We start from the raw sequence: 13,520 nt of genomic DNA on the forward strand, positions 1-13,520 counted from the left end.
AAAAATGGCAAAAGATAGAAAATAATAATAATTAAAAACGTAATAAAATAAATGTGATAATGGAAGAGAAAAAGTAAATAAACACAGTTCAGTCATAAATATAAATAAATACTTAATAAATATATTAAATAATTAAAATAATGATGATGACATATTATATGAACCTAACCTAAAATAAAAGCAACAAATAAAGTCATAAATATAAATAAATACTTCATAAAATTATTAAATAAACATACTCTTTCTGAGGCCCTGCTGGTGAAATCATAAAGGTTTCCTGCTAAAACCCCATTGATGACGTCAGCACCGCAGCCTTCCTCCTGGAGAAGCTGCTGGTCCTTCAACGTCTTCCTCACTTCCAGCGACGTCAGTCGGCGTGTTGAAGTCATCGCCTTCGCCTCCATGTGTGTTTATATCCCCACCAAGTCCCGCAGCTCTTAAAGTTCACACTACAAGTAAAAAAAACAAGTTACTCAAGATGCTCTAATATATGAATAACTCTGCTTTTATGCCAGTTTGAAACTAACACCAGCGATGCTACTTCCGCGTTATGGATTTAAGTTTGTCCCTCGCGACTACCCTTACACCCCCTGCGGGTTGTTATAGAAACGTACGACGCAAATCGCTAACAGCTAACAGTCAGTTAAATAGTTGTTTTCCGCCGTAACTCAACGTCGCTCGCCATTAGACTCCCGAAAGTCACTGGTAAACATAAAATATATACAAAATATGTTTGTGTTTGTTCTTATAACAGTTATTTGCGGGGGGCGCTGTAATGGCCGCTGGCTGCCGGCAGGGGGCGCGCTGTAATGGCCGCTGGCAGCCGGCAGGGCGCGCGCTTGAATCGTATCTCTTCCCACTTGTTCTCCCTGTTGTCCGCGCACGGGAACTCTCCCGAGTGTGTCGGTTTGTGTTCGTGAAGTCGGATGTTACCGACTGAACCGGAGCGTTTACACCCGGAGGAGCGTTTACAACCGGAGGAAACTCCCGGCTGGTTTCCCCCGAAGGCGTCCGGACCGCCGCGCCGCTTAAAAAGCGGTTTCTTTGCCATTAAAACAGGTTCCAGGAGATGGAAGTCCGTGTAACGTAAAGCGGGGACAAGCTGTCGTGGTCGCCGGTTGATCCAGAAGTTGAATCCACAGGTAAGATTCATCTTTAAAAACACGAGTTATGTGATGTTGTTTGAGTAAAACTATCCGACTAAGTTGTTTAATGTCACAATGAAGTGTTTGTTTCACACGAAGAGTCGGGTAAATACTTGAAAAGCGCGTTTCGGGTCTGCTGGTTTGTTTGGTCGCAGGAGAAGATGGTTTCCATTGTTGGTGCGTTTTAATTCTCTTAAGAGCATTACGTGTAGTCCGCTGCTGCGGGGAGACAACAGGTGTTTACAGAGACACGGCGGGACTCGAGCCTGCCTCTTCTAAGCACCCTGCGCACCTAGGATCCACACCGGGGCTCATGTATTAATATGCGGCCCCTAAGAGAGAGTGTGTGATATATCGTGTGGATCATACATGTGTCTGTGTGTATGTATGTGTATATATATATATACATGTATGTATGTGTGTATATATATATATGTATGTGTGTATATATATATGACACACACACAAACATTTATACATATATATGTGTGTATATATGTATGTACATACATACACATGTTTAAAACCAATCTTAAACAGCAACATATTTATTGTCTTACATGATGTAGGGTCATCAGGCTTCACTCACAGTAGTGACAGTAGCTTGTATGCTCAGTAATACAGGAGGTCTATGCTCAGTAATACAGGAGGTCTGTGCTCAGTAATACAGGAGGTTTGTGCTCAGTAATACAGGAGGCCTGTGCTCAGTAATACAGGAGGCCTGTGCTCAGTAATACAGGAGGTTTGTGCTCAGTAATACAGGAGGCCTGTGCTCAGTAATACAGGAGGCCTGTGCTCAGTAATACAGGAGGCCTGTGCTCAGTAATACAGGAGTTTTGTGCTCAGTAATACAGGAGGTCTGTGCTCAGTAATACAGGAGGTCTGTGCTCAGTAATACAGGAGGTCTATGCTCAGTAATACAGGAGGTTTGTGCTCAGTAATACAGGAGGTCTGTGCTCAGTAATACAGGAGGTTTGTGCTCAGTAATACAGGAGGTCTATGCTCAGTAATACTTTCTTTAACCCAAAGGATATAAATCCTTCCTATAATTTGTTTATTTAAGTTTATTTAAATGTTACAATGCCAGCGGGGTGTCGTCAGCATAGCGGTGGAGCAGAACATGCTTCCACTTCATGAAAATACTACATTTGGCACATTTTTTGTAGTTTCGTTCAGTCAACTGTGCTTATTATTATTTTGTGTCCGGACATGTTTCCATGCTGTGTGTTTTGTTTCCTGACTCCTCCAGTCGCAGCATGGACGCTGCGGGATACCAGCACGAGTCGCGCTACGCAGAAGCAGAGAGCCTTTGGCATGCGACGCCGAAACCAGGAGATCTGGATCCGAGGAGCCGGGATGGAGAGAGCTGGAAGCTGGTGGACGTGTTTCTGTCGGGAGGAGCGCCGTGGGGGTTCACTCTGCGGGGAGGACTGGAGCACCGAGAGCCTCTGCTCATAACGAAGGCGAGTACGACGCAAAAGCTTCTTTTTATTTAAAATACAGCTGAGAGCTGAGGAGGCGGTCTCTGGATCAGGGCTGTAGCCGCCAGCAGAAATGCCCTTTTACAGATTTTGTCAAATTGTCCATTTCAAATATCAAAATGTCAAGCAGAAAAGTCAGAAAGAGTGTATATGTAATTACATTAATAATAATTAAAACTTGTATAGCCCTTTTCTAAGTACACAAAGACGCTTTACATTGGAGACAAGAGACAGGGACAAACGGAACAAACAAAAATGGAAAGACAAAGCAAACAAAAACAAACAGAAAGAACATTTTTGGTAACAAAAAAAGAAAACTGGACAAGCTGTGTTTAACTGGAAGTTGCACCTGTAGTTTATTTAATTTTTTGCTGAACACTGAAATGTTTTGTATCAGAATTTAATTATTCAACGGATTTATTTATCTTTAAGCAAATCACAGTGTTAAAGAAACAAAGAACAAACATGGTATCCCTAAGAGGTGACAAGGAAGCTGTCTGTTCACAACACCCCGGGTGCTGACACCCGACACACCGCTGATGACATGACAAACACGCCGCTGTAGTCTTTTCTCTTTTGATGCTAGAAAAACAAAATAAAAGGTGGAGAAGGAGAGGGGACGATAAGTTGAAAAACATTTAGAAAAGGCGAACATGCAGTGCTCTCTTTGGTTATTTGTAGCCATGCTAGCAGCATACAGTGCATGTTAGCATGCTGACATTAGCCTGTAGCTCAAAGTAGCATCTAGCATGACTGGAGACTCTGATTCTTCCGTTAGTGCTCTCCCATGTAGTACTCTGTTGTTGGCGTTGTCTCTCTTACATTTTGACTCAATGTGTTGTAAAAGGCTCGAAATAATATATTCAACAGAATCATAAACTTTAAGTAGCCGTAGTCGTCGTGACGTCACTCGTTGGTTTGTGGACGGACGTTTTGATGTTCAGCATTTTTGCCGTTGGCATGTTTATTTCACAACCAGTAAACAGGAAGTGACCATATCTGGACTGAGGAGGAGGGACATACAGAGACTGTACATGTCTCTGGTGTCAACCTGTCAATCAGCTTGTAGCATAGACTTCCATGAAGCATAGACTTCTATACAACCAGAGGAGTCACCCCCCTGGTGGTCAGGAGAGAGAACGCAGCTTTAACACATGAAGCATAGACTTCTATACAACCAGAGGAGTCACCCCCCTGGTGGTCAGGAGAGAGAACGCAGCTTTAACACATGAAGCATAGACTTCTATACAACCAGAGGAGTCACCCCCCTGGTGGTCAGGAGAGAGAATGCAGCTTTAACACATGAAGCGTATACTTCTATACAACCAGAGGATTCGCCCCCTGGTGGTCAGTAGACGCCTGAACAGAACATGCCTCTAGCTTGTACTTCCTGGAGGCCATGTCTTTGTTAAATGGGTGATATAATGTAGTGATCTGATGTAGTGTAGTGATTTGAGCCCCAGCATCATACAGAGAGGATAAAGTGCTTAAACGCGGTGAAGCCCAATCAGCTGAAATCACACCGTATCCTCACTTCTCTGTTGACGGTGTAATGATTAACTAGAAACAACCTTGCTAGTTAATTTGACTTGGTAAAGCACCAGCGCCCGTTGGTCCCTGCTTGATTTTTGTTTTTTCCCCGTCCGTTCGTCGTTTTCTGTTTTCTCTATTGACCCAAAAGCGGTGCAAAGTCCAACTCCGACGGCCGAAACTCGTCCTCCGAGGCGCCACACGGGTTCAGAGCGATACCGCCTCCGGCCCGCCGCCGCTGGTTTTTACGAGCACGTAATTCAAACGAGAAGAATTCTGACCATTTTAAGTCTTTAAGCTGTAAAGCTGCGGGATCACGTTGGGGGAGTGAACCATTACCCAGCTGGTTCTTTTGGGGGTTTGATATTGACAGGATTTCACTGTTAATGTTTGCTCAGTGAGCGCCGCGTCCCGGTTCCCCCGAGGACCCACGCAACCCGGACCTGCTGCCGTCTGACGGTGAGATCCGAGCTCCTCAGAACTCTTCGTCTTTACTCGTGTGATCACAAACCCGTTGAGATGCTTTTGAATCGTCTTCATCGCGACACGTGTCGCTGATCGCAGTCGGCCGGCTCGTGTTTATTAGATCCCACCTGACGTTTTGCTTTCTCGTGTGTTTTTGCGCCCGGCTTGGATTCCAGGGCGGTCGTGGTACCAGGAGCCCGGCAGGAATGCAGGAGCTGTGTTTGATTTTCTAAATGTAGTGAATTATCTGTGACAGCCTGGAGCCCGTTGGAATGGCACGATGGGATGAATTAAGTGAGGATTAGGGATCCGTGCTCTTTAGGAGTGGCTCTCTGAGCAACAGCCATTGATTTACAAAGGTAGAGAGGTATTTGTTGTTATTTAGATCAAGTAAACGCACAACGTCCTTTACGAAGAACAACAACCTGACATGTAGCCTGCAGAGTGAGGCCTCCAGCGTTTGTCTGATGACATCAGTGTGTGTTCACATTGTTCCTTATCTGACCCCTCTTTCTTTTTTAGGGGGGGTTCAGAATAACATATTTTCGTCTGTGCTCAATGTCCTGTGTTCTGACTACGTTTACATCCACAGAATATTAGGTTTGTTTTTACCGTTTCATCCTGGAAAATATAGATTAATGTACAACTAAACCCTTTACATTTATATGTATTTTCATTCAGTTAACGTAAATAAATAGAAACTAGTTTTTTCTTTCTACGTTGTTTACCTGGCTAAAGAAAATGAATATGCCCATCTACGTGCAGCCTTTTATTTTTATATTTGTATTAAATGAATGCAAAAGAATACACGCTAAAGAATGTTGCTGTAATGTGAATGTTATCAACATGTCACCTGAGCCAGATCACATGAGAACATTGTCCCTTTCAGAATGAGAGGGGAATATTTAGTCAATGACTGTTTACATTCACCAAACATGAGACGATATTCTTCATAATCTGTTTACAGGCTTATTTAAACTGAATGTCCACAGATAGTCCGTTTAAATGCAGCCGTTCCTTCAGAACATGAAGCGACCTCGTCGTCAGCAGTGAACCACGTGGATGTTCTTCACCTCAGAACTCAGAAACGTGGAACATCAGACTCCGCTTGTGACATTCGGCTTCTTTGTGTCAAATGACTTTCTCTGCGTGTTCCAGCGGTGGAGGACGTGTTGAACTCAGACTCCTTCTTTCAGGTGTGTGTGTGTGTGTGTGTGTGTGTGTGTGTGTGTGTGTGTGTGTGTGTGTGTGTGTGTGTGTGTGTGTGTGTGTGTGTGTGTGTGTGTGTGTGTGTGTGTGTGTGTGATGAGCTGTACATGTCCAGAGGATGATGCTAATATCACACATGATGACATGCGTGTCTCAAACATTCAGACTAGTTTGTATTTAACAATAAAACACATTGTTTACTTTGCTCTTCTTGAGTGGAAATGTAAGAAAACTCCTCAATGTGTTCCTCCATCTGCCTTCTACTTCAGCCTCAGTCCATTTTAACGTTTCTCAGATTGTTTCTTTGGTCAAAAATGCTCACTTGGCATTGGCATTTCTTCCTTTTTATTACATCTTATTAAGACGTTCACGTCGCTCTGTGTTCGTGGTGAGCTTTGAGCACTCTGTTTTTTTGGCAGGCATGCCTGCATTTCATGTATTAGCCTGAGAAACTCACACCGGGGCCTTAAAACGTGTTATTTTTATTGGCCGTTATGTGCATTCTCTCCAATTGCTGAAATGAAAGATGATTTATATAAAAAAAAAGGGCCACAGCTTATTGAGAGGTTTAGAGTATTGGTAAAAAAAATATCCTGGATCTAATTAAAATTCTTCACATTCCTCTCATAGCTCAGGTTGTGCTCAAGGTCTTCGTGGTCTTAAAGTCCTGAGTCTCAATAAACTTGTACAATCCAGTTTTACACAACACAGCTGGGCATGTTCCTCATGCGTTTATTATCCTGTTCCAGGTAGCGTCGCATATGGAGGAACAATACTGTTCGCTGTCAAAGAACCAGCGCTGCAAAAATGTCTCTGTTCCTACACGCTGTGGTAAATCACCTACAGATAAACTGGTTTTACCAATTATTGAATCCTTTGTGTGGCAACATCGTGGGCTTCATTTGACTGTCTGTAGGATTGCTCAACCTCTGGGGCAAAGTTGATTCATAGAGAAAAGGGTTCTGGCTCATGGCAGGAAGAATGAATCAGATATTATGCTGGTGGAAGTCAGGCTTGACCACCAGGGGGCGACTCCTCTGGTTGTATAGAAGTCTATGCTTCATGTGGGGCGGGGCTACAAGGTGATTGACAGGTCCTGTTCACTGGTTGCAAAAAAAAACCTAGATGGCGAAGGCAAAATCAAGGAACCCGAGGCTTTAAAACATCCGTCAATGAGTCGACGTCATGGCGACGACGTCCACTTCTGCGTCAATTAGCGCAGGGTTGTGGCGGCGGTGTGGGAGCGTCAGATAAATGGCCCTATTATGGGATGTCATTGTGCTCGTAGGACGGGTGATTGTCTGTATAGAAACACTAACGTTCAAGGAGGTGACGCTTAAAACATGTCAGATTTAAACTAGAAAAAAAAGGCCTCGGCGGAGGTCAGAGTCGGGTGCGTTTGTTTTCGTGACCGCTTGTCAAAACGGCGGTGAACATTGTCAGCGCTGTGCAGGAGGTCTGAGTTCAGAGCCCCGTCAGCGCTGTGCAGGAGGTCTGAGTTCAGAGCCCCGTCAGCAGAACAGACACACGCATTCCTGGCCGCATCGCCACCACATCCTTCCCCCCGCGGCCCACACGAGGCCCGGAGGCTATTCCTGAGGACGCCAAGCATCCAGGATGGCTGCAGGCGGACTGATTATGGCCGGGAGGAAGGTGGCAAACAAAGGGCACCGCATGGCTCGCGCTGATTGGCCGATACTGACACTCGCCTGTCTGTGTTGTTGTTTTTTCCTGCGTTTTATCTCATGCTGCTGCTTGTTGTTTATATTTACATTCTATCTCATCGTGGAGCGTTGGTTCCTGTTCAGCCCGACGCCGTCACACAAATGATCCCAACCCTTCAGGGTCTTTTTCTCGATTTTACATAATTTCTTAAATTCACATTTTAAAGGTACTTGCATATGAGATACATACCCATGTGTCCATCAAAAATTGAAGAACAATCTCAGCTCTCTATATAATAAGGCACAAGTGTAAAGAGATAATATGACCCTAAAGCTGAAAAATTTAAGCTTGATTTGTGAAATTCTTCACATCTCTTGTGAAAACATAACTTTACTCGTGTGGAAGTGTTGTGGTGATGGACATTGGTTTACCAAAGGTCTTCGGTTCACAAAAGCAGTGGAATATATGAATAAAATGGTAGACCCATGTAAAAAAATGTCTAAAACGACATTTTTTGTTCTTGTTTTTTGAGTAGAAATGTGGTCTGTCACACCTTTCACCAAAATGATAAAAATGGGACTGAGACATGACTTCATGCTGCAGATCAAGCTTCATGGGGACTTAGTAGAGAACACTTCTCCAAACACAACACCGATGTCACTTTGTGGGTAACGCATTACGTTCACTTCATGTTCTCCTGTCGGCGTTGGTGAGACTGGTTTTCCAGCTCCAGTGCAAACAGAGGTGTTGTGTCCTTTTCAAACTCGGTAACTGGACTGTGAGCGCGTCAGCCGCTGATTCTCTCTCCACAACCCAGCACCATATCAGGAGCAGCGCAGGAATCCAGCCAGTCGTCATAAAACGACCTCAGTCCGCCTTTTAAAAACTGGCCTCCTGGAGAAAATGAGAAGGGTTTTGATTGGAGCCGTCTTGGCTCTGGCTGTCTGTGGAGGATAACGGGCCGGAGAGACGTAATGGTCTGTAAACGTACACATACCTCTGTGGTGAGTCAGGACTGATTGTCAGCCGTTTGTGTGTTAATGTGGGGCAATAGCCAGTTTCTGCACTGAGCCGCTGTGTCTTTAGTGTCCTGAACAGGGTGACGCTCATGGAAAACCTGGAACAGTCATGGAGTTTATAAATGGTTGTTTCCAGGCCTGGAAAAGTCCTTGAAAAAAATAAAAATCCCTAAAGTTTAGTAAAGTCATGTAAATGTGTTATATTCATGTGTTCATGTAAATGTGTTATATTCATGTGTTCATGTCGTTCATTTACGCTGAGTTTGAAATAATGAATATGCTTTTAAAAGAAAGACTCAAAATATCAGCAGGCATACATACAGGCATCTATATAAATGTTTATTCTTTTAATCAAACTATTGTCTCATTCATTTGAGTCATTTAAGGTTTACTGTATGCTTTGTGTTCTCATTGTTAGTTTAAATACTACATTTACTCACTTTTTACTGTTTACACCCAGACTTCACTAAATGTTTGTCATGACATTTGGTTTAAAGTCATGACTCCATTGGTCAGAATGTCTGAACCCTCCTGCAGACATGAAGCCGGCCAGCCAGCGGCGGCCATGACGCTTCCCTCTGGCGTGTTGCTGCAGGTGTCGGCCCTGAGACGAGCTCTCTGGACGGCAGCCTTTTTGAAGCTCTCTAATCTGTGTCTTTGGAAGCTGGCCTTCCTGCTGCTCTGCTGCTCGCTGTGGGAACGGTTCCTTCTGTGCGGATGAGATATTTATCTATATCTACAACGGCAACAACACTCTGCTGCCTTGTTTAGTGCGCTTCTCCCACGCGTCCTTTTTCAAGCGTTTGGTCTTCGGAGTTCTCTGACCTTTTTAGTTTTGATCTATCGACTCCCATGAAGATAGGATTCATTATTGCTAGTTATACTTTAGAATATTAGTTCATATATTTGGCATTCACGCCTTTTTTATTTGATTTGTTTTACCTTTTTTATTGAACTAGATACGTCAACTGAACATAGAAAACATATCAAACATCTCATATATACAAAGACATCTTAATGTCTTCTTCTTGTCTTTGAGGTCTGAAACATTACGACACGAGGTCCCGTGAGCAGAATCTGCACCACAACAGGCCTTAAAAGCAGCGGTAAACATCGGGGGCAGCTCTTAAAGAGCCGAGGAGCAGCACCAAGGTCGTGTGAGGTCACGTAATCTCTTTCACAACAGAGAGGTGGGAACCTCTTGGACGTAAGAAGCCTTTTGGCACCGTCTCATGAACAGAATATACTCTCTACGCACCGTAGGCCACTCTGGTAAATATAAATATTTATGCCGTTGAAGGTAACCACGGTGTTCCACACAACGTTTTAACCGTTGAACTGTGTTCAATGTGTCGTACACGGCTCTAAATACCAGAGATAAATATTTAACAGAACCATAGACCAAGAAGTGGACTCAGTCGTGTGTTTCTTTGAAGCCTCCAGTTCAGCATGTTGGCCGTCACCATCTTGGATTTTTGCAACCAGTGAACAGGAAGTGTCCATATATGGACTGAGGAGTGATGTAGAGACGCTGTATACTCTCTGGTGTCGACCTGTCGATCACCTTGTAGCCTCGCCCCTAAAGCGTCCCCTGCTTTATGGTCTGTTTGACTCTAAATGACCATAATGTACTAAATGAACATCATGCTGTATTGAAGAAGACTTGAAACTAGAGATTGAGACATAAACTCATGTTTACAATGTTTACTGAGGGAATACATCAAGAGAAGTAGAGTCATTTATATAGACTTCTATACAACCAGAGGAGTCACCCCCTGGTGGTCAGGAGAGAGAATGCAGCTTTAACACATGAAGCATAGACTTCTATACAACCAGAGGAGTCGCCCCCTGGTGGTCAGGAGAGAGAATGCAGCTTTAACACATGAAGCATATACTTCTATACAACCAGAGGAGTCACCCCCTGGTGGTCAGGAGAGAGAATGCAGCTTTAACACATGAAGCATAGACTTCTATACAACCAGAGGAGTCGCCCCCTGGTGGTCAGGAGAGAGAATGCAGCTTTAACACATGAAGCATAGAGTTCACTCTATGCAGCTTCCTGAAGTACCTCCGTAACACGGTGTGTGTTCTGAACTAGTTCTCACCTCCCGTCCTCTGTGTGGGTCTCAGGTGGAGGAGGGCAGCAAGGCGGCGTCCGTGAGTCTCCAGGTGGGAGACGAGCTCGTCAACATCAACGAGATCGACCTGAGCGGCTTCAGGCAGGAGGCCATCTGTCTGGTGAAGGGCTCCCACAAGACCCTCAGCCTGGTGGTGAAAAGGTAGGAAACCGATCCCTGTGCATCTGCTGCTGACACACACACACACACACACACACACACACACACACACACACACACACACAGCCCTCCCCCAGCGGGTCGCAGCGGGTCGCAGTCAACCAGAGGTCACAGATTGTGACACAGTTTCTCGCAGGTGACATCATCTGCTGGCAGGCAGGTGTGGGAAGAACAAATAGAAAAAAGGGAAGTCACGACGCAAACGTGGCGCTCACGCCCTCCGCCACAGGTGTGCATTGTTTCCCTCCCCGTCCGCCACAGGTGTGCATTGTTTCCCTCCCCGTCCGCCACAGGTGTGCATTGTTTCCCTCCCCGTCCCTCAGTGAGTCCACGCTGTGGTCACATTCAGTCGTCTTGTCCCGTGACTGATCGGCTCCAAGGCCGTCCAGCATTCACCTCTTGTTTAACCGATGAATCATTTGTCAGCGCGAGTCCCAGAGGCCTTCTTACTGTGTGTGTGTGTGTGTGTGTGTGTGTGTGTGTGAGAAACACTGCTCCCATTGTCTATCTGTGTGTGGCTGCATGTCTTTCCGTATTGTTTCATTTCATAACGTAATCCCTGAGCAAACTCCTCCGTACAAGGAAGTCCATTCAGCGTTTATCTCTCCAGAAGGACGGCGTGGTGCGAGTCTCGTATTGTCTTTACTGAAAGTCTATTAGAGGATGTGTGAGAGGAGGAGCTGTTCCTGTCTCTGTGGGTGACTCATGTGGAGTTGTACTCGTGCGTGTTGTGGGACGACGCCGCAGTTAGCAGTTAGCATGGTTAGCGACGGCGTCTGAGCCGACGAGGTCGGTCCAGAGGGTCCAGGGTCGTGTTTCTGTCTCTCAGACTAAAGTCACACATTTGAGTTTTTTTTATTTGTAAAGAGTATAACCCCGTTTCTGTTATTTATTTGTAGCTACAAGTCCAGTCCCTATGAAGCAGACGAGCATTAAACTCTAATTTATGGATGTTTTCTTTCCAAGAATGTTCTAGAAAAAAGCTTCTCAGGGGCTAATAATGACAATTCATTCAGAGCAGCTTCAACCTAATACATAAACATTTATATTTATATAGGGATATTTATATTTAAAGAAAAATGCATTTCTTCAACATTTCTTGAGCATTTATTTAACACGAGATAACGGAACGATTAACACCAGGACGCTGGATTTTAACCAGAAAATACATTTTGGATTTCTTAAAAACACATTTGTCCCTTTTTTAATGGTACAAGTTTGATTGAAATGTTTAGTTTCTGTTATCTGCTTCAGAGTTTCTGCCAACTCATCTACAGTAATATGCTCCAATATGGCCGACGACGTGTAGAAGTGCTTCATTTTCACTTTGCAAAGAAAGCATGTAGATAAGGAACAAGATGAATAGAATGTACACAAACCAATGCAATAAACCAACTTTCATGAGGGTGAGAACTGCTTTTGTTTGTGCTGCTGTCCATTTATATCAATGAGCATCCTCCGACATGAACGACCCCTTTTTAGAGCGGTAGTTTTCGCCGGGTGTACCTAATAAACTGGCACCTCTGAGACTCGGTTTGAGTGAAACGACGCCGTCGAGCAACTGAACATTAGATGTTTTTTATGCATGATTTGTGGCAGCAGGCGTGTGTTTGAACTCTATAGAGCGGGGAGAGGACGGGACGTGAACTCGTCTCCAGAAGGATCTGGGCTTCGTCACGTCGGTGTGTTTTCAGTTGTGAAAACGGGGAAAGACATTTCCTTACAAGGACGAGGCTCATTGTTCTCGTTGCACCGCTTCAGTCCCGCGGGACGCTTCCCTCCTCAGGAGCTCGGCTCCTTCTCGTCTTCACCAGGACACCAGAACAAAAGTCAAGTAGGGAACAAAGCGGAGCGGCTCATTCCAGTTCAAACCACGTGCCCTGCTCCTTCATTTAGTTTCTCCGTTGTTTATTCAACATCTGGCCCTTATGGAAGACCATTTCTGCCAGTAGAAGAAAAGAAAAAAAGATAATTTAGATGTTTTTCTTCCTGTCATCTGCATTGTGTATGGAAGATAACAGGAAGGAAAAAGAAGAAAAAAGCTAGACATTTTTATTATCACATTATTTTTACTTCTTTTCCTGCATTAATTAGCTTCCGTAAAGGCCAGATTATTTAAATTGTGACTTTTTATCTCATAATTATGATTCTTATTATCACAGCTGCATTTACATTTTATTTATTTCTGTTACTGACGTAAATAGGCTTCCTTAGACCTGCGCTGGTGCAGAGGCGGTGTTTGCATACGGTGTCATCTGTGCCTGAGCATGAGCCGAGAAAACACCTTCCTGTTTGTTTTGCGTTTTCATTTTTTATATTTTTATCTCTGGGATCAGGAAGCTGTCGGAACCTGCTCCCTCTACAGGTGTGGTCTCTCTGCAGACGGCAGGGGAGGAGCTTCCGTGCGATGAGTCCTCACTGTTTGCATGCAGTGAGGAACGCCAGAGCGTCGGTGTCGCGTGAGGAACGCCAGAGTCGCGTGAGGAGCGCCAGAGCGTCGGTGTCGCGTGAGGAACGCCAGAGCGTCGGTGTCGCGTGAGGAACGCCAGAGTCGCGTGAGGAGCGCCAGAGTCGCGTGAGGAGCGCCAGAGCGTCGGTGTCGCGTGAGGAACGCCAGAGTCGCGTGAGGAGCGCCAGAGCGTCGGTGTCGCGTGAGGAACGCCAGAGCGTCGGTGTCGCGTGAGGAACGCCAGAGTCGCGTGAGGAGCG

General features: G+C 44.9%; 1 protein-coding gene across 1 annotated transcript in view; it reads left to right on the forward strand.

The window, feature by feature from the left end:
• Positions 1–2,401: 2,401 nt before the first annotated feature.
• The window catches only part of shroom2a (shroom family member 2a), a gene marked incomplete at its 5' end in the record, with an annotated part of 29,359 nt that continues 18,240 nt past the window's right edge, over positions 2,402–13,520 (forward strand). The window contains 2 exons of the mRNA XM_079220701.1: positions 2,402–2,608; positions 10,645–10,793. Coding sequence (XP_079076827.1) covers positions 2,402–2,608; positions 10,645–10,793 — 356 coding nt within the window. The remainder of the gene's footprint in view (positions 2,609–10,644; positions 10,794–13,520) is intronic.

This window comes from Taurulus bubalis (assembly GCF_910589615.1).
Source record: "Taurulus bubalis genome assembly, chromosome: 7".
Taxonomy (NCBI): Eukaryota; Metazoa; Chordata; class Actinopteri; order Perciformes; family Cottidae; genus Taurulus; species Taurulus bubalis.